Consider the following 22,793-nt stretch of genomic DNA (forward strand, 5'->3'; position numbering starts at 1 on the left):
AATTAACTATAGGGGCTTGCTCTTATAGGGAGCTTCACACCTTTTTCGTCTGATTTCGTTGTAAAGTCCTATCCTTTTGACCTCTTTGAAGACATTATCCCCTGATTTTTATCGAGAGTTTTCTTAGGTGACTTCGGTCATTTAAGATGTAATTAACTATAGGGGCTTGCCCTTATAGGGAGCTTTTCCGAACCCAGCTTAAAATAAACCCTATTTAATTCTTTGTATTAAATAGGGGAACTTGTCGGCAAATAAAATGGTTTCGCAGACCCAAACGGACGTCATATCTTTCTTAGTTTATTTGATCGAGCTTCATCCTCAGGTCTTGTGTTTATTCTTCGGGGTAGATACAGGATTTGAGGTAGAGCGCTCTTTCATTTAAACTGTGAAAAATATGAGGTCAGTTTGATTTCGTATTTTTCTAAAATTATATATATATATGTAAATTAAAAAGTCCTTCCGAAGCGGGTGACGGGATTTCGATTCCGGCGACCGACAGCTTCTTACGGGCGACCCCCAAACGTAACTCCCCCCCTTTTTTAAACGCCGACAAGCACAAGGAGCCCTAACTTGTTTCCTCTTTACAAGTAATCATGGAAAGACTAAACTCATTAGACTTAGGATTGGTGTTAGCCTTAGGCTCATGACTAGAAGATTTAGATCTTAAAAATGAAGTAAACTGAGCATGGGGTAAATGATTGGCGATATTACCCGGAGGGTTCGCAAATTTATGGCAGTGCTAAAGATTCATACTCTTTCTTTTGAGTTGTTCTTTGTCGCGAGTTGACAATATCATATTGTACCAATGTCATTGTTCTTTTTCTTATTTCTTTTTTGTTATGAACATCATGAGATGACACTATAGAGAGACCTGAATTGTCTTTGGTATCTAAAAAACTTGACCCACTTTCCCTTGATATAATATAACTTGATTTTTAGGGTGAACGATCAAGGTTGGGAAGGTATTTTGTGAGTCCATGGTTTGAAGATCTTAAAGACTAGTAATTGAGTTTTTGTTTTGCCCCCTACAGATGAGAAGAAAAGGATGGCTGTAGTTTTTTTAAAAAATGGCAATTATGGTAGCAATCATTTTTTAGAATTAGAATCAAAATATTTATATTTCTTTTGGTTAGGAGCATAACCAACAAACACATTTTTTTTTTGCTCTAAGGTCAAGTTCTTGATTCTGATTCTGAATGCGAATGAAAACAATATACTCAAATATCTTTAGAGGTAAAGACAATCAGTGCCGATTTGTTATGTAGTTTTTTTAAAACACATTAGAAGATGTTTCAAAATTTAGAACTTTATTGAACGTTCTATTTACGAGAAATATAGTGATAAAAGCAACTTTGCCCTACAGATATTTTGGCACTTGATTGGGGAACTACTTTCAACAAATATTTGTTTTTTCTTTTAGCCACATCATTTTGTTGTGGAGTGTCGATACAAGAGCTTTGATGAATATTCTTTTTTAGAGACAAAATTAACTCAAAGCATTTTTGAAATATTCTTGGCCATTATAACTCAATAATATTTTAACTGTTTTTTGAAATTGTGTTTGTATCAGTGTGTAAAAAGTTTTGAAAAATTTTTCTACTTCAGATTTTTTTCATTAAATAAACTCAACTTAACCTAATGTAATCATCAATAAACGTTAAAAACCATTTTTTCTAAAATATGTCAGATTTTTATAAGGACCTTATATATCAATATGAATTCGCATAAATGGTGTGATAGTTTTGTAGGTTTGAGAATAAAAGGATGCAAGATGTTGTTTAGCAAACTTATAAACTTTTGAAATAACAATACATTTTTATTTCGAAACAAATAGTTTAAATACAGAAAACTAGGATAACCTACCATATAATGCCACAATATAATATCATTATCTTTGGGAATAAAATCGAACTTAAACCAGTATTGTGATAATGCTTATTCGAGTCAAGTCCATCATTAAAATAATAATAAGTTATTTTTCTTAGCATTGTCAATCATTCTCCTTGTGGTCAATTTTTGAAATTCACAACAATAATTATAAGAATTAGTAGCAATAGTTTTACTAGTGGACAATAAATTACATTACAAATTGGAAACATGGAGACATTGCGAAGTATTAGCGAGGTGATTTTGATAGTTCATATCCCGACAAATACCAAGAGGGAACAATAGACAATTTTGACTTTTTTTTTTGCTTGCACATGGTATATAGGAGAAAAATAATTTATGACAATCAGTCATATAGTCAATTGCGCCAGAATTAATTATCTAAGAATGACTAAAATTAGGAGGAATACTCATCAATGTAGTGGCTAATGAGTTACTCTTTTTGTACTAAAGAGCAAGATAGAGTCAAAGATAATTTTAGAAATTAAAACATTTTTTCAATTGCTTTAATTGTTCTTGTGAAAGTAACTGCATTTCTTCAGTAATAGCTTGTTAAGTTTGTTCTTCACACTTAGATTTTGATTTCTAATTTGCAATTTTATCATGAAGCTTCTAACATGTTTCATTCACATGTCATGATTTTTTGCAATGTTTGCACCATAGTTTCTTACGTCTTTATTTGTTAGTTTCAACCTGTTTTGACACAAAGACTAAGTTCTCCTATTCGATATTATAAGATGGTTTAGTGTTGCTCAACATAATTTTTCTTCTTGACCATCCACGTCTAATTTCAAAAAAAAAACTTCTCTAATGGAGTGTAGATGTGTTCTACCGAGGACGCGACCTCAGGCGTCTTCTAAACTCCGATTAAATCCGTCTAATAACATGCAGACTTGGTCTTTTTCTTCTCTTTTCTTATGATGAGCATATTCATTCAATTTTTCTCAAATATCTTAATAATATTGATCGAACTCTTTCCACATTATTGCCAACTCATTGTAATATGTAGTAGCATCACGATTATTTTTGTTTGGATTTCTAAAGTTGTGTTTTCAACTAAAAATTTATGATGAATTCTCCAGTTCTAAATAAAAATCTTGAACGGCCTCCTAAATATCCCGAGTAGTGGGAAGAAATAGATATGGCTTCCTTATGATCGTTTCCAGGGAGTTTTCAGACCGTCACTTTTTCAAATTCAGTTCACCAATAGTAAGTTTTGAACTTTCTCCAGTTAAATATCTTATTTTCCACTATCGTCGATTGCCAATTTTGTGGATTGAGCCCACTCAAGATAGTTGTTCCCATTGAATTTTATAACTATGAGGTAAGGGGGTGAATTCTGGGTATAATACTCGGCCAATACAGACATGAAGGGCATTGTAGGGCAAGGCGAAGTGATTTCAAAATTATTGGAGCCGATTGAGGAGGTATAATTTTTTTGGACTCCGTTCATTATTGCTGACTTATACGACAGTCTCAAAATCAGAGTAAGAGGATGACTTGGTTCCAAAATCAGAGAAAAAAGATGAAGAGTAGCGGGGAAAAATGCTCAAGCAGCAGCTACACAGGAGAAAGGTTACAAGCGGACTTTGGTGAGCTTCTACTTCACACAAGTCCTCATGATTGTGTATTTGGGATCTCCAGGTTATGTGCCTTATGTTTGAGTCTTCAAACGCTTTTGTCGTGAGTTTGATTCACGCCCTCTAACAACCTTGATTGTTTCTTCAAACCCTTTGAAAGGTTACAGTCGTGTCTTAGAATGCTTTAGGCATGCTAGGTTACGATTGCCCTCACGTTGCCAAAGTGGGAAAAAAATTTAAGCTTTGGTCACAACTCGGGAGAAAGCCGAAGCTTCAAAGTTCATCGTCACCGCCTCTAGTGTGTGAACCCTAGTTTAGTTACCATGGAGTTTTTGGGAGTAGAAAATAAGAGTTTTTCCTCTTATTTTTCATAGGAAATGTTACAAGATAAATAGGGGGAAACTACGAAATTAGGCAAGCCATAAAATCCCCATGCTAAAATCAGAAAATAGAAATTACATCTTACCAACAATAAGGGGTTCCAAAGATAGGAAATACTAACAAGAAAGATACTTAAAAATAAAACTTTCTAAAATTTCAATAATATTTTAGTTAAAGCTTAATCTCGACCACATCCAAAAGCACATCCCGATACAACATGTCGCGTAAAATGTAATTGCTATAGTAACAATATGATTAACAGGGATTAGAATTAGTTAATTACATATTTAATTATGTTTTTATTTCAAAATTTTTACAACTCAAAATATATCCATAATTTATGTATAGTGATATATATCAATTTGATCGTTATAAAATATAAAATTTTTAGAAAATTATTTGGATGCGTTTGGGGAGATGTAAAAAATTGGTTATATTTTAAATTGGTCAGGATTGTACATGAATTAACCAAATTTGGGTATTATACTTCTAGTTTCAATCTATTTGTTCTAATTTCAGTTTAATTTCCTACTATCATACGTCAAATATAGTGGCCCTTATCTTAAATTAAGCCCTGGAAGATATCTACAAGGGAACTAAAAGCATTTTTTTAAAATTCTGGCAAGGTATTATATTTTCTTCATCCACATAAAAATTACTGATTACAAGTTAAAGTAAAGCTCTTGCTAAATGCTAATTCTTTTTCCCTTCGATATAAATCTAAGGTTGTTATTAAAATAATACTCATTAATACTGTTGATCATAATTGATAGGAAGAGAGAAAGTAAACAAGTGCAAGCTAATCTTGGAGACCAAATTCTAATGAGATGGTGGCTGGTGGAGAGAGCTTCTTGGTAAAAATGCATAAGTTTACTAGCATCTTCAAATGATTGTGTACCATAAACCATCATTCAGTATTGTAGTGACTAAAAATATAAAATCTATTGATTTCTTACCATAACTCTGAAAGCTTCTTTGGAACCTCAATAGAGCTTGAGCTTTTTCTCATCAAACCTTGATGTTGAATTCAATGAATTTATCATCCTTGCGTCAAATTTACTCTTCGATGGTACACTTTCAGGCTATAATTAGGGCTCACTAATAATGAGTTGCTCACTGTTGACTTCCTATATAAAATTGCACGAAGAAGGAAACATGTTTTTTGTCTGATCTTATTGCTAGGCTTTGATTGTGATTAACCAAGTTGGTCATATGAGATAAACTACAGTCAAACGAATCATGAATCTCCTCAATGCCAATGCACTTGATCACATCCATGATTTAATGAACGATCGATACTGTGTCATGGTGAAAAACCTCAATTATGGAAGATATAAACTCTTTTTGGTTCCTTATATTATTCAAGGGAAATCTTTTTAATGCATATTCTCATTTGCCTTCCAAAAGTACTTACAACTAAGAGCAATGAATGATTTGATTCATGATATTGAATCTTCTCCTAAAAAGAAAAAGTGGTTGGGGTGGGGTGTTATGAGTAGGAGATTAAAAGCACATGCAAAGAAAGGGTGATCCATAATTGATCAGTTTGGATTGTATCCCTATAGGTGAGTGGTTTTCTAATATCTACAACCGTATCTGAATGGAATCCTCCAATTTAATACACAAACTTCCATTTAAGTATTCATGATTCCTAATCTTGTAACCTTTCTTGCATTTATAGCGTTTCTGCTTTTTGGAGCTCATCTTCTTAACTTTTAATCAACGTTTGCCACATTTCTATATGGTGAGATGATGTATATGTGTATTTTTTCTTTTGGTGTGATTATTTTAGAGATTGTTCAGCCCATTTTTTCATCCTGAATAAGGTTGTGCTGTTTTGGGTCCTCATTTTGTTTTATTTTATCATAAATTTAGCATGTGGTAAATCTTATTGATAGAACAATGAAGGCAACTCTTACGACTTTTGATTGCCCTTCCTTTGTGCAATGAGGGATGCATATGTATCTCTAAGAGGCATTAAACTAGGAATAAACCAAGAAATGCAGGGAGTGGAATTAAGAAGAGGCTAGACCCTAAAGAAAGCACCCATATTGCAATCTGAGAGCCATAAAAAATTAATCCAATGGTTCAAAGCTTTAATCTATGTGCCCTAAGCTCTTTGCTATGATTTGAGAGTGAGTAGACCTCACTATGAAAGAGAGAGAAGTTCACATCCCTTAGATCCTATAATTCCAAATTTATTAACAATATTGTTTAATGTGAGGTTACAGTCTTTTACTAAATCTGTTGGCCAGTTGATTCTTTATAGATTCAGAGAAGTTGCTATTAACTTCAATATGCTTGGTATGATCATATTGTATTATATTGTGTTTAATGTTGATAATTTTTTGTCACAATATATTTTTATAGATTATATCCATTTAATTTTTAAAACATTTAATTTGATTTTGATCCATAAAGTTTTAGATCTCTTGAGCAATGACTCTAAACTTAACTTCAACACTTATTTTTGTAACCACATGCTATTTTTTCCTTTTTCAAGTTATGAGGTTTCCTCTTAAGAATGTATTATCTCTTAAAGTGGCGCTCTATCTATCAGAGATCCAACATTGCTTGCATTTATGTATTCTTCATTTTGTAGGTTATCATTCTTTTTTATGTTGATTTTTTTCTTAGTTTTATTTAAGATATCTAAGATTTATATTGGTGTTTTGAAGGTTTACTCTTTGGTTGTGTATGAATTAGCTAATTAGACTTGCTATGAATGAGATGTCAAAATGTGTGTGGGATAAGTATAACATATCATATCTAGCTTTTTTCATTCTTTATCAAGATTCAATTTTTATCTTGGTTCAATTAGAGATTCACATTGCTTGTATTCTGTTATCTTGGTATCTTTCAGCAGGTATATAAAATATTATTGTTTGTAGAAAAATATCCATCGTTCAAATTGCACTTCTATATCAAAGAAATATTTGAGTCTGTTTAGCTTTTATATTTTGAATACTTCAGTGAGTTTTCTTAAAGGCTTTTTTTTTGTTTGCCATCCTCTATAACAATTATATCATCATTATTTATAATAAAGCTTGTAATTTTATCATTAGGGGAGTATTTTATGAAGAGCGTATGATCTTTTTGGTTTTGTTTGTAGCCAGCTCCCACCTTAACTTTTGCAAATTTGTCAAATCAAGCTCTTAGGGATTGTTTCAGCCCATGTAATATTTTTTAATCTACATATGTAATTCTTTTTTAAATAGCTATTTATGAATGGTGAATATTTAATTTTGTTGGTGAATCCATATAAACCACTTCTTCAATATCCCCATGTAGGAAATCATTTTTTATATCACATTGTTGTATAGACCACTTATAATTCATTTCAAATAATATCATGATGCTATTAATGTTCATTTTTACAATATGAGCAAATGTAGCTTGATAATTAATCCCATTGATTGTATTTTTTTTTTATTATCAATCTTATTTTGTAACTTTAAGGCTTCCTTCTGCTTTGTATTTAATCATGAAAATTTATTTGTATTTATTATTATTTTTTTTTTGGCAATTCAAAGATCTCTCTTGTATAACTTTTTTTTTTTCTAAACTATTTATCTTTCTCTCATGGTTTCCTTTTAATTTTTATTTTCAAATGTTTCAAATAGTGTTTATGGAATGAAAATAGTTAGTGTTGATGTTTGTTGGAGAGGCTTTATGAGAGGTAGGATGGAAATCTACTGAGACATGGGATATAAAGGAATAGTATTAGATTGTTCTGTGTTAACTTATAATGATTTTGGTCCTAGATTTGTTGGAGATCGTAGCATGGTTCTTTCATTCTTGTATAGCACAAACAAGTTATAATTGGAATAAGACTTGTATTTGTAGGATTTTGAGTCACAAAAATGTCTAAGATGAAAAATATCATTAAATTTTGATTTTTCATCTTGGACATTTTTGATTGTTAACTCACAAAAATGTCTAAGATGAAAAATATAAGAGTTAAATTTTGATTGTTCTTTCATTTGTGTAAACTTATAATGATTTTGGTCCTAGATTTCTTGCTGAAAAATATCAAAGATATAAAGGAATAGTATTAGATTGTTCTGTGTTAACTTATAATGATTCTGGTCCTAGATTTGTTGAAGATCGTAGCATGGCTCTTTCATTCTTGTATAGCACAAACGAGTTATAATTGACATAAGACTTGTATTTGTAGGATTTTGAGTCACAAAAATGTCTAAGATGAAAAAAATCATTAAATTTATCTTTAAATTGATAATTCTCTATTGAAAATAAGTTTGGGTGAAGAAACTATGAGTTTCATCGAAAGTGATATCTATTGAGGGAAAATTTTTTTGCAGGTAAATAATAACACATACCCATTTCGTGTTCCAGAGTATCCAATAAATACTTTAGGGTTCTTGGATCATGTTTTCGCTTATATTAGTCATGAATATGATTATAGGCAATGCATTCATAGAAGAGATTTTTAAGAAGTTTTTTTTGTAGGAAATTACTCTGCCTAATGATTTTAATGATATTTTGAATCAATTACTTTTTAGAGGGAATTTTATTTATTAAATAGGTAGCCTTAGAATAGTTTCTTTCCCCATTATTTAAATTTTTATTGCGGATGAAAAAAATATTATTGTGACCTCTAAAAGGCGGTGATTTTTTCTTTCTATACTTCATTTTATTGAGAAGTTTCAAGATGAGGAGAGTAGTGAATAATTCAATCTTGTTTAAAGAAGAATGAAATATGTAATTAAAATAATCATGTTATTTATCAGTTTATAAAAAATTAATGTTAGAATTGAATCCATTATGGATTATTTAATTAAGTATATTTGTGTTATTTGAGTGCAGTCATCATAAAAATAATAAAATTAATGACTTTAGGAATATTTTGAATTTCAGAGGCTCCTCAAGTATTAGAATGAATCAACACAAAATAATTAGAAGATTTAAAGTTAATTTGAGGAATGAAAACACAATATTTAACAATTTTATAAGTTTCATAAAGAAAATATTTAACGTTTATATTTATGAAAGAAGAATGAAAAATATATTTAATATTTTTAAAAGTCTGTTGTCCTAATTTATAATGGTGTGTTCAGATGATGTTGATGGTTTGAGGGTTCAATGAGCATGGTAGCTAATCTTGGTTCTCAAGAAAGTGTCACCCATCATTTTCCTTAGTTTTCTCGATCGTATTTTTATATTGAGATCTTGAAAAACATAATGATTAATAAAGAAGATGACTTTATAGTTAGGTTTTTTTTTTGATAAATTTATGGATGGAAAAAATGTTAACTGCACTATGTGAAAGGTACAATATATTATTGAGGGTTATCTTAGGAGTACTTGAGATGTCTTTTTGTCTTCAAACATGTTTTATGGACTCATATGCAATTTTTCTTTCTTTATTGCTGGGATATGGTTTGTAAATTTAAAATATGTTGAGAAAGTTTTTCATATAATTAATGGCCTTTAAATTCAGAATCCACGGAAGGAAAGAATTATTTGATGCACTAAAAACATAAGCAAAAGTCATATTATTCTGAATAAGAGAGCAAGATCTGGATGATTTTTGTAAGGAATTGAGAATTTTATTTTTGAATTTTTTGTATGACCTTATGACTCTATTAGGTAGTCCTATATATATATATATATTGAAAACCCAAAAAAGGCTAATATATTAAATAGAAAAAAAGATACAGATACAATGTGTGGGAGGGCCCAAACATGACACTCTGTCCACAAAAAAAATCACAAAAGGTTTCAAAACTAGAAAAACAGAAAATACATTAAATACTAAAATAAAAAACCTAACAGTGTCGAAATACATAGTATCAGGTGGCTAGAGAGCGACCCAATTTGGTCTTGCCTCTGCCTCTAGTTTTAGAGAAGGAGCAAACTAATAAGTTGTTAAGATGATTGTCATTGTCAGTAGTAACCAATATATCATCCAATATGCTCCCAGTTGGAGTCGGTCTCCATTCTTCTTCTTCCTCCTGGAATAGACCTGACATTCCTCTTCCGAAGATTGTCCCAAGAATCAGTCTGATGGGGTGGTAGAGCTGAAGCAGAAGGAATACCAACCGTAGTACCCACAATAGGTTCTAGTATATGTGAAGTATGAGTTGCCTCCACACCGGATACTTCCTGAAGAAGTGGAGCTATGAGGCTCTTCTGATTATCAGTTTGAACATCATCATTTGTAGGTAATAGTCCATCAATATTGTTTTCTATGGGGTTTGAAGGTGTCAGCATCACATCACTCGCAGTAACAGTAATGACAGGGGCAATAGAATCAGACACCAAAATATGTCCTGTGGTAGTTTTCTCTCCAGGTGGTACAGATGTATCCTTAGAACCATCCTTATTCACTTGATATTTAGATTTCAAATTAGGGTGAAGCTTATGACATTTATCAAGAGTATGCTCAAACATCTTACAATGAGAACAATAGAACAATAAGAACAATGAGAACAATAAGAAAGTCTATGCTCATGATAATTTGTTGCCAATATCCATTATGTATTTTGCCCAACCAGACTTTGGTAACATTAGGCAAAGTAATATCTCTTTCCACAAGTATTTTGGCCACAGAAAGTCTGGTAAAGTTGAAAGTGGGTAGATCTAGCTTCATAGGGTCCCAAGTATGACACTAATAGAGTAGAAAACTTGATGAGGAAAAAAATGCAGTCTGAGACCAGATCGACTAAACCATATCGGTACAGTAGGAGGTTCATGATTGGGGTCAAAATCAGGAGACAACTTGAGTAACTTCATTGGTTTACCAGCAATGTTAAGATATTTTTTGGAGAAAATATGAGTGTAGTCTTCAGGCACGGTTAACTGAATCAAAACATGTCTCCTATCTATGAGCCACACTTTCTACTTTTCTCTAATTTGAGGTCATCAAAACTTTTCCTGATAACTTCCATAGCTGGGTGTCCCCACTGAAAATTCCCAATGAGAGCAAATTTGAATTTGTCAGTCAAGGTTGAAATTTCTGACTCAGAAAAATAGTGTTGCCTTCCCACTCTTCTTGCTTGCATTTTTAATAAAAGAACAGTCATCTGTACCATCACGATTCTCCTTCTAACTTGAGGGGAAGACAACCATCGTCTCCCTCTGAGGATTACCCACAATGTGGGCAAAAGAGGTTTTACCGGGCTCAACCGAAGGAGGAAGCTCCATCACAACAAAGAAAAGCCGCGCAAGTCGGGACGAGGGCGAAAAAGGACCAGCCAGGGCGAAGCTGCACAGAAGACGAACCGCAGATGTTGAAACCGCAGCGGCAATCTCAGCACACCGTTGCTAGACGAGGCAGGAAAAACGAACCACAGAAATGGCGCGGAGGAAATGACAAAACCGCAGAAGCTGGAAGACGTCGCGGTTTCTTCACTGGGCGCGAAAGGACGACGATGAAACCGAAGCGGGCGCAGGAGGAGACGACGAAGAAACGGAAGCCTTGCGTCGCTGGGCGCGAAGGATGAGACGACAATCGCAGAGGAGATTGACGAACGCGAGCGAGCGAGCGTCAGTGGAGGCTGTTTCGTTTGCTAGGGTTACGACGACCCATCACCGGCGGTTTCGTCTATATATATATATATTATTTTATTCTTTATTTCTTCAATATTTAGGGCTTGTTATGGGGTTCTTAATATTTGTCTTTGATGTGTCATTATTTTTGCAATAATTGCACCAAAGATTGTCACTGGAAGAAAATTTTTGTTTACTGGAGAAATTCGTACAACAAAAAATTTTTCGTATTAGGATTCAAAAGCTGTAATGACAGATTTTAAGGAGCATTGTACCATCACAATATAACATTTTGAGATATTGCCAGTAGTACAACTCCAATCAATAAACTTTTATGGCATTAAATTATTCAATGACAAAAAAATTACTCTATTTCATAATGTGAGCTTTGTTCTAATTTTGTTGATAAGTTTAGCATTTTTCACTTTTAAAGCGTGTTTATTTAACTGCATCCCAAATCATTTTTGCAGTGGAGAGGAACTAAAATGGTCAATTTTTCTTCTATAGCATGGTGTTGCATAATCATTTTATGATTATAGAATTGATACTTATGTAATGGAGGTAGATCTCCATGGTGTTAAATATTTCCTTAAAAAAAAAGATTTTTACGATTTTGAATCATTTAAGATAATTTTTATCACTCAAGTGATTAGATGCTTGAACTACTTAGAGTTCTTCTATGGCCTAGTTTCCACCATTAATTATAGTTTGATTCCTTTGAGGTAAAGTCATAGAACTCAAACATAGTGAAGAGAAGGAGAATCTAACAAGTGGATTGAGATTGGAAGTGGGAAATCCTAATCTTAGAGAAAAAGAACAAATGTTGGAAATAAGTCCTAATCTCACTCGGATATCTTTTAGAAAATAAATATTGAGTAAAAAATCTTACAAATTTTTATTGTTATTTCTTTACACAAGAGGTGGTGAATATATGCATCTTAAATAAACATTAAAAAATAAAAATAAATCAAAAAAATGATGGGAACAATTAAGAATTGGCCAATGACCCGTAATGGGAAGCATATAGGTTGCAATTTGCGGGCCATAGAAAAATTGATCCAGCACTTTGATCCATTTGCCTTAAGCTCTTTGTATGATTAGCGTGATTGGTCCCCCACTGTGAAAGAGAGAAATTCAACAAATTCTTTTCACCCCAAGCATCTTTAGCTTGATGAAGGTTTCTTGACATGTTAAAAATTGTTCAAGCGAGTTAATCTTCAAATAACATTTGTTTAATCAAATCTTCTTGCAAGCAATGAAATCAACTTGACAAATCCTCGTTTCTTGGAGGTTAGTCTTTAGCTCAGGACCCTGCGTGAGGATATCATTGTAGTACTTATAAATATGAAAAATTAAGCTCACATGCAATCAAGCATGTCATTATCAAAACTCAAAAAAATGTTGAATGCATGGATTATAATCAAATGGGTGAATGGTTGAATTGGATCAAAGTGTTATACAATCCTTGGGGATGAATTCTTTATCGGGGATAAAAGGGGATCATAATTTATGAGCCGAATGAATATGAAGAACTCTTACCATCATTTACAATGATAGGGATATAAATAACCATTCTTAAATCGTCAATATTTGTAGGAGGGCTTAATCGGAATATTCTATTATTTGATGAATCAAATGATCTTAGTGTTTAAATAAGTTAATATATAATGATTGGATGCTTTCGGTTTCAAATTTAAATAAAATACTTATGTGCATTCCCATTTTATCTCGATGACTCGGTATTTTAAAAGCTGATCTTAAAATTTAACTATAAGGTTGATGGCATGTTTGAGAAATGTGAACCATGCTTGCTGGTGAAAGGTTATACCCAATTAGGACTATTAAATAATTTTTTCTCTATGTTGATAATTGATTCAATTCACCTTATTTTAGCCTTAGTTGCATTATTTAGATTTAGAGTTTTTTCATATAGATGTTAAAACAATATTATTTTAATGGCTGAATGTAGAAATTTATATGGATCAACCCATTGGTTTTATAACCAATGAAAATTTGTACAAAGTTCACAAATTTAGATCTTTTATTAATGGGTGAAAAAATTTTATGGAATTAGACTTGCACCTTTCGTTAGGCTATTATCTCTATAGGCGTTGAAATGTGGTGAAATTGGTCATTATATATATGTCAAATGGTCTAATAAAAGCTTTATGATCTTGCCCTTACATGCTAATATATTAATACAACAACAACAACAACAACAACAACAAAGCCTTAATCCCACTACGTGGGGTCGGCCACATGAATCCTTTTTCTCCATTGCGTCCTATTTAGTATCATATTTTCATTTAGTTCTAATAAATTAAGATCATTTTGTATACAAAAAGCCCAAGTCTTCCTAGGTCTAACTTTGTCTTTCTTAATAAAAGTCGAATCTAAAACATCTACTCTCTTAATCGGGTCATTAGATGGTCGAAGTTTAATGTGACCAAACCATCTAAAATGACTCTCTTTAATTTTGTTCGTCACTAGAGCTACACCAATCCTATCACGGATATATTCATTTCGCATTTTGTCTCTAAGTGTAAAGCCACTCATCCACCTAATCATTCTCATCTCGGCAACACTTTACTTAGTATTACGCTTCTCATTTAAAGGCCAACATTCAGCGCCATAGAGCACTGTAGCTCTCAGCAATATCTTATAAAATTTTTCTTTCCGTCTAAGCGGTACTTTTCTATCACACAAAAGACCCGAAGCATTCCTCCACTTCAACCAACCAACTTGAATTCTACTTTTAACGCCCCCATCTATATCACTATTGCTTCAAACAACAAACCCGATATATCTAAATCGTTCAAACCTTTTAATAATTTGATCGCCCAAAGTTACACTTCTATAACTAGAGCTACTACTACTAAAATTACATTCCATGTATTCAATTTTAGTTTCACTCAAATGAAGGCCTTTAGACTCCAATGTAGACTGCCATAATTCAAGTTTTTCTTGGGCTTTTTCTCTCGTCTTATCATCAACAAAAAGCATACACCAAGGCACATCCTCCTGTAAATGTCCAGTAAGACCATCCATAGCTAAAGCAAAAATATATGGGCTTAAAGTCGATTCCTGATGTAATCCAACTGAAATAGGAAAATATTTGGTCAATTCTCTTTCAGTTCGAACACAAGTAACAACTCTAGTATACATATCTTTAATGAGTTGAATATAAGTCATATCAACACATTTCTTCTCAAGAACTCTCCAAAGGATATCTCATGGAACCTTATCGGAAGCTTTTTCTAAACCAATAAAAATCAAATGTAGATCTTCCTTATTATCTCTGAACTTCTCCATCAAACCTCTCAATAAATGTATAGCTTCCATAGTAGATCTGCCCAACATAAATCCCAATTGATTATGAGAAATCTTTGTAATACGTCTTATCCTATGTTCAATTACCCTCTCCCATAATTTTAAAGTATGACACGTCAAATTAATTTCTCTATAATTTGCACACTCTTGTGCATCCCCTTTATTCTTAAAAATGAGGACCAAAATAATCTTCCTCCACTCCTCAGACTTATTTTTTGGTTTTTAAAATAATATTAAAGAGTTTAATAAGCCAAGAAACTCTCAAATCTCCTAAATATTTTCACACTTCAATTGGGATATCATTAGGTTCTATAGACTTTCTACCCTTGATTTTCTTTAAAGCCTCATCAACTTCTTTTTTACAAATGCGACGGTAAAAATGAAAATGTGATGATTTTAAGATCACTGAGGTCGATTATATTTTCAAAAACTTCATTAAATTTTTTTGTAAAATAACTCACCCTCCTATGTTGAATATTTTTTTCTAAGGAGAACACTTTTTGATTTTCATCTTTAATATATTTTACTTGAGTTAAATCTTTACTTTTCTTTTCTCTTTGTTTGACTAGTTTATACATATATTTTTCACTCTTCTTGGTTTCTAATTAATTATACAAATCACTAAAAGCAGAATTTTTATTATCACAGATTGTTCTTTTAGACTCCCTACGAGTCTTCTGATATTTTTTCCAATTCTCTAAGCTTTTACATTTAAATCAATTTTTATAGCATAACTTATTGTATTTTTTCTTTTCTTACACATTATTATTCTACCACCAACTATTTTTATTTATTGAAACTTTTTCTTTTGATTCTCCAAGTACATCTTTTGCTACTTGTTTAATAGTGTTTGTTACTTTTTCTTAGATAGCATTTGTTTCTTCATAAATATCTCAAATTTTAAAAGCTTGAATTTTACTCATAAAAATAATTTTATTTGTGTCTTTTAGATTCCCCCATCTAATTCTATGATGATGACTACTAATAGTCTTTATTTTACAACTCTTCATCTTAAAATTTAGAATTAATAATCGATGTTTGATGCTTAACTCCTTATTTGGAATGACCTTACAATCTTTACAATCACGTCGATTTCTTCTCATAAGAAAATAATTAATTTGTGTTTTATGAGTTTCATTCTTATAAGTAATAAAATACTCATCTTTTTTCTTGAATAAAGTATTAGTAATAAGAAAATCATACGATAAAGCAAAATCTAAAATAATTACTTTCTTCATTAGTCACTCCAAAACTATAGTCACCATGAATATTTCTGAAATCTTCTATCACTCTACAGACATGTCCATTTAAATCTTCTCTAATAAATATTTTTTCCTCAAGAAATATCATTTGTATTATGTCTTCTAAGTTATTCCAGAATTTATCTTTAGGTTATATATCAACTTACTTGAGGAGTATACACACCTATAATATTAAAAATCTTAGTATCAATAACAATTTTAAGAGCTATAATTTCTCCAACTCTATTAATTTTTACAACATTATCTTTCAAACTATTTTCTACAATTACACCTATACCATTTCTAGTGCAACTCTTACAAAAATATCAAAGTTTAAAATCTAAGTTATCAATCTTTTTATCCTTTTCTCTAACCCATTTAGCTTCTTGAATACATAAGATATTAATCTTTCTATGAATCATATTATCAATTAATTCCATTAATTTACCATTGAGGGTTCTTATATTCCAAGATTTTATCCTAATTTTAGTTTCATGTACTAACTTCTTTACCTGCATTCATCCGTAATGTGGGAACCCTTGCTTATTTGACACTACACACGAGTTCCGGTTTAGCTGCCCTTGCATACTTTTCATTGTATTCAGACCATACACCTCATGTCATGATTTTTTCGATAAATTTTACGTTGGTTGTCGACTACATAACACAACTCTTCACTTTTCACATCCGGGCTTGGGACCGACAATGACAATGTTAACATGCTAATATATTAATGATTGAAAATAATATAAGGATGATTATCACACCTAGGATTGGTTGTTTGCTTGTGATTAAGAACAAAGAACTCTAAACCTTGAACATTCCATTACAAAGATGGTGCATTCAAAGTTTAATCACTTGCTATGAAAATACAGTGATTCCTTATTGAAATGCTATTAGTTGTTCGATATATAATACTGTGTCTACTACTTGATATTATTCTATTTTTTTGGTGATAATCATTTGCTATGAAAAACATTCTAGAAGAATTCATTGGCAAGCCATGAAATTATTTTTTGATATCTTATGGGTACGTCAGATACAGCTTTGCTCTATCATAGAGAAAAATATGATTAATATCGTGCATTGATGTTGATTATGTGGGAGACGAAGATAGACACTACTTTTTACTTTTCAGGTCTTTCTCTTGAAAGCAAGAGACAATCATGTGTTTCACCATGTACCATGAATGTCTAGTATCTAACCTATGCTTCAACTTCATTGAAGGCTATCTAGCTGGAATGATTTCTAATATGCCTTAAATCTCTCATTCATAAGGAATGAGGTAGCGTTATTATCTAGCAACAATATTATACCAAATTGTGAGTGTGAGTGAATCTTAGTTCTATTGTAGGACCCAGAACATGGATTTGAGATATCTCTACATTACATAGAAATATGTCACCTTGATGTATATTTTTATTCCTATTAAGAGGATGTTGGTTGATTTATTTATTAAATTAGCTTTTGGGATACTATGTTTTTTAAAAGAGCAAAAATTGTGCTTGTAATAAAGGGAGAGATTAGTAATTTGCAATTCTATTTGATCTATACTTAAGCATTTGAGACTACTGGGATATATATCCTCATCATCGTTAGCCTCATCATATCATAACTACTTGGTGTCTCAATTTTATGGCTCATTATTCAGCACTTCAAAGTAGTTTATTCTTTAGTTGACACTAGTTTTCTTACACAAACTTTACGACTAGGCTACTCAGTTTTACCATTTTGTCATATTCCTTTTTGAAGTTATTCTATCTATATGCTTTAATAGTGTTCATTTTCTACCTTCTATGATACATGCCCTTGATATCTATATTCATTTTTCATCATTTTATCTACAACTTATGTTATGCCCATTATCTATAATATAGTATCTTTACTTTGTCCATCTTAACTTTATTGACATCATCTTCTTTCAATTATTTATCGCCCAACAGTTAAATTTATAAAGCTTTATCAATATAATTCAATATTACAAAAGTAACTTGTACTTAATATTCATTTTGTCTTGTAGTGCCCTTGGGGAATTTTCGTTACCCATCTTCCTCTAGCTCTAATGTTATCCCTACATTTGTATGCCATTCTTGTTTGATCTCCTGGCATTATTATTTATTGATATTTTTCATTTTCACATTCATTTAAGTTTTCTTTCTTTTTTTAACTGTTTGGTGCCATTAATTTATGAGGACAGTGCTTTTCGAGTGTCTTTTTTAAGTTAATCTTCATTTATTTTGTATTTTAAGTATGCTGATATTGACAGAAGTTGTAACGCAAGGTGCTCGAGATATGGTTGATGACACGTGTGAAAGCAAGCTATATGTCGGCAATCTGGACCAAAGAATCACAGAGTAATAGAGATAAACTAAAGTTTCTATTATACTCTTCTATTTTTAGACTTTTTAAGTATTCTTTTCACCACCATTATTACACTCTCGAACTTCAAAACATCCAGAGCCAATGTGATCAAGATGTTTTCTCCTTTTGGTAAGATAATATCTGAAGACTTCTTATGGCACACTCGAGGTCCTAAGAAGGGCGAACCGCGTGGTTACGCTTTTATCCAATACGGTTCCAAAGAGGTAATTTATTTCATCGCTTTATCTCTCATTTAACAGCTTCAACAATCTTATGTTTGTTTTTGAAGTAAGTATGCAGGAAGCTCAACTTGCAAAGACGGAGATGAATGGGAAGTTGGCTTACGGACGCCCTTTGGTTGTTCGTTATGCAGATGAGAAATACCATTCGGATACGAAGGATCTGCCGAAAACCGCATTCAATCTTAAGAAGTCATGTTTTGCTTCAGGAAGTGGAACATGTCAGACGAGCAGAAGTGCCAAAATTGCAGCAATCAAGAATAAACTGAAAACTTTGGAGCAGGAGGGATGCAGTTCTAAGAAATTGAAGACAGAAAGCTTTTATGTTGGCCGCGGGGATGTCAAAGAAGAAGATTGATTGATTACTGATTGTTTAAGAGGAGATCGTGGGCTGATTCAGCTCAAGAAATACTGGTTCAACTTTGCTGGCAATACAGTTGAATATTTTGCGAGAATAGATGCATATGAAATTGTAGTTATGAATTAGCTTCGAAGAGAAAATTTGAAGTTAGCCGTTGGAGGATCAAAGATTAGTTTGCAATTCATTGCTGATATGTCTATTTTGTACAACGGCAAGTCTCATCATGAATTTGCTCACTTTTCTTTTCATAAGTTTTTTTTTCCCCCTTAATTTATTTGGTGCAAATAGTTGGATTTTGTATGCATTTCGTGAATTTTTAAATGGAATATTTACATACATACCATTCAATTCTTATGCATTTACATATCTAACACCTAAACTTCAATTTTTACATGTCACCTTATGCATAAAAATGCCTATATCACTAGTTAAAAGTTAAAATATTGATTTTTTTTTTTATTTAGTATAAAAGATTTTGGATGATAAAAATGTAAAAGTCAAACTTTAGGGGTTAGATATGTAAATACATAGGAATTAGATGGTATGTATGTAAATGTCCATTTTTAAATTTGTGAGATGTGGATGAATATTATTTAGTGCCCTTTTTGTTTTTAATTATGGTGAAGCTATCCTGCTTTATTTTATTTTATTTTAATTATTAAGCCAAATGTTTTTACTTGATTTGAATCATGAAGTTCACTTTCATGCATGGTAAGTGATGCTACAAAGGAAACATTTGAGTTGTGAGATCTTTCAACCATGAGCAATTTAATTTTAAAAAAATGTGAAAAATGCATAAATTAATATGATCATATCCATAAAATTAAGATATAGAATTAAGGTTTTGCCCCTCCAAAAAGCCCAAAATTCAACAGCTTAGGAGCTCATATTAATGATTATTTCCATAGGTAAACTTTGTTATTGTTACTTAGAAGGTAAATCCATCATGGTGCTTCATGATGCATTTATATATGTTGGAAGAAGTGTTATTTTACAAGATGATAAATTTAATTGGTTTTGATTTTCTATAATTTAACAAGTTAGACTGGATTAGAAATAGATTGGCCCAAATTACAAATCTAAAGATGACTAGTTATATAATGATTTTGAATAGATTTTAAGTGCTAATGTATATTAGGTCTTATATATTATGCATGATAGATTGATCGCCCTAATTTAACTAGAAGACAACAAAAATTATTATTTTTATTCACCTAGATAGACTATAGAGGATGAATTCTAGTGCTTAATTGTTCCAATTTATGTCTTAATTATAATCTACGCATATTAAAAGTCTTTTTTTTTTTTTTTTGCTTCAGAAAAGTTAGCCCAAAGGGCAATAGTGTGATTCTAATACGTGATCTTATGGTGAGATATTACACCCTGAATCACTAAGTTGTGAGTAAGTGAGCTATCAAAAGTTGATGATGGTGGTGTTTGGTTTTTAATTTTTATAACATCTCAACAACTTATTTTGCTTTTTAGAGGAGAATGTTAGATGTACTTGTTCAAAATATAAAAGCTAAGAATATTGTTCACCTCATTTTTGGTTTAGGTCTAGTTTTTTTCCTCTTTAGTAACCTAAGATCTAGCCATAGGGCTTTCCTGTTGACTATTACTAGAAAACTAGAAAAGGAATCCTCACCATTAGAAGTTCTAAACCCTTCTTTGCTCAACCTGAAGTTCCACATATTAGTCATGATCTCTAGCACTTAGTAGGTAGAGTCAATATGGAGGAGCTCAAGAGGAGTCCCCCATAGGATGGTCAGACCTAAACCATCCTAGCTTACACACACTACATTCTCTCACATACCCTAAACCATTTGACCTCTTTGAAGATAATATCGCTTAATTTTTATCGAGAGTTTTCTTAGATGACATCAATTATCTAGGATGTAATTAACTATAAGGGTTTGTTACTTATAGAAAGCTTTTCTGAACCCAGCTTAATATAAACGCTATTTAATCCTTCATACTAAATAGAAGAACTTGTCCGATTATAATAAAAATGGTTTCGCAGACTTAACGGATGTCATACAATCTTTAGTTTATTTAATCGAGTCTTACCAGTAAGTTGCGTGTTTATCCTTCGGGATGAATACATTACTTGCGGTATTAGACTCGTTTATTAAAACTACTGGGGATATGAGATCGGTTCGGTCTTGTATTTTCAAAATTTTAAAATATTATTTTTTTTCCAAATTATATATATTAAATTAAATTAAAACGGGTGTTAGGATATCCATCATAGCAGCTGACAACTTCACAACTCCTTAACTTTTTAGTGTCGACTGATTTAAGTCAAAAGTAACTTTAGATGGATTATTGATTTTGGGTATCTATAGACACTCACTATGCTGCCTAGCCTAATTATGGACAATCAAATAAGAGCAATAAACAAATAAAACGATACATACATATATATATATATATTATTGATCAAGGACAGGTTGAAATTATTTAAGAGCATCCTAATAGTGAGATTTAATAATTTAATAATTAATAATCTTTGCATTTACGCTGCTCAACAATGATTATATATGGTTGCAAAAAGACTTGAAATTAAAATTAATTTTAAATTGTCTACATATTTATTAATCATTTTGATTTATAATCTTATGCATATTAATTAATTAGTAAGTGATAAAAAAATTAATATAGAAAATAGGTAGGACTACACAAGACGATGGATTACTATACTAATATGAATGTATAACATATTGCAAGGATGATGTGATTGAGAGTGAATGTAAATCATGTGGAACACCTATTTGCAAGCTACATGAAGAACAATATAAGCAAAAAGGATGCCCTTTTTGAAAGATTACCTTTTTTTTTGGCCTCTTATATAATGATTAAAAGGATTTTTCTTACATATATTATTGGATATATGAGACAATATTAGGAGTAAAGATGAAAACATGTACATTATATCTTCCTTTTATCATTGAGGGATGTTTAGTTTTTTTAATAAACATATTCAAAGTTAGTTTAAGAGCCAATAAATATTAGAGATGATTGCTGTGGTCATAAATGATATATTTATAAATAGGGCTGTCAAAACGGCTCGTTGTTCGCGAACAGCTCGTGTTCGACTCTTTAAGAAGCTCGTGTTCCACTCGTTAATTTTGTTTGATAATTTAACGAGCCGAACACGAACTAAGATGTGTCGTTCGTGTTCGGCTCGTTTTGGCTCGAAATACTACTCATCAAGTTTATATATATATATATATATATATAAAGTAGTATTTTAAGAAAATATAATTGACTACAAGGCTACAAAGATTTATAACCAATTAAAATATTGATTAAGAAAATAGAATAAAATTATTGAATTAGATTAAAATGATGCTTTAATATAAATAATAATTTTTAAAGCTTGCTCTAACCCTTATTGTTTTATGGCTACATTATTAGGGTTGGTAAAAAGACTCTTTGTTTGTGAACAGCTCGTGTTTGACTCGTTAAGCAAACGAGCCGAACACAAACACACTTTTTGAGCTATAATCGAGCCGAACGCGAGCTGATTATGGCTCGCTCTCGTGTTCCACTCGTTTACACCCCAATTTATAAAGCTTAAAATTTAAATTAAAATAATACTGCTATGAATAATTTATAATTTCTTTAACATATACTATGTGCTCTGGGTTTAGTACTACAGAAAAATGAACCTCCACATCTTACTTGGAGCTATTAACCTCATAATTTTCCTTAACTTCTCGTCTAAATCATCTAGTTAGATATGAACTTGATTAGCTTTTCTGAATGCTTGAATTGACTGAGGCCATGATTGGTCAAACCGTAGACATGAATCATTCTAAAGATTTCAATATATTCAAATCAGTTAAAGATTATGTTTAGCAATGACCCAGAAAACTATTTCGAAGCCATAGCTTAGCCA

The 22,793-nt window shown here is 31.6% G+C and overlaps 1 protein-coding gene across 2 annotated transcripts in view; it reads left to right on the forward strand.

The window, feature by feature from the left end:
* LOC110028273 (probable RNA-binding protein 18) overlaps window positions 1–19,168 on the forward strand; it is a 45,902-nt gene extending 26,734 nt beyond the window's left edge. The window contains exons 2-4 of one of the 2 annotated variants that reach the window (XM_020730050.1): window positions 18,198–18,285; window positions 18,390–18,516; window positions 18,593–19,168. In XM_020730050.1, the coding sequence (XP_020585709.1) occupies window positions 18,224–18,285; window positions 18,390–18,516; window positions 18,593–18,889 (486 nt within the window). In that variant the 5' untranslated portion in view covers window positions 18,198–18,223 and the 3' untranslated portion in view covers window positions 18,890–19,168. The remainder of the gene's footprint in view (window positions 1–18,197; window positions 18,286–18,389; window positions 18,517–18,592) is intronic. The other variant, XM_020730051.1, reaches the window with a different exon arrangement.
* The last annotated feature ends 3,625 nt before the right edge of the window (window positions 19,169–22,793 follow it).

The sequence above is a fragment of the Phalaenopsis equestris genome, unplaced genomic scaffold (genome assembly GCF_001263595.1).
Source record: "Phalaenopsis equestris unplaced genomic scaffold, ASM126359v1 Scaffold000507, whole genome shotgun sequence".
NCBI lineage: Eukaryota > Viridiplantae > Streptophyta > Magnoliopsida > Asparagales > Orchidaceae > Phalaenopsis > Phalaenopsis equestris.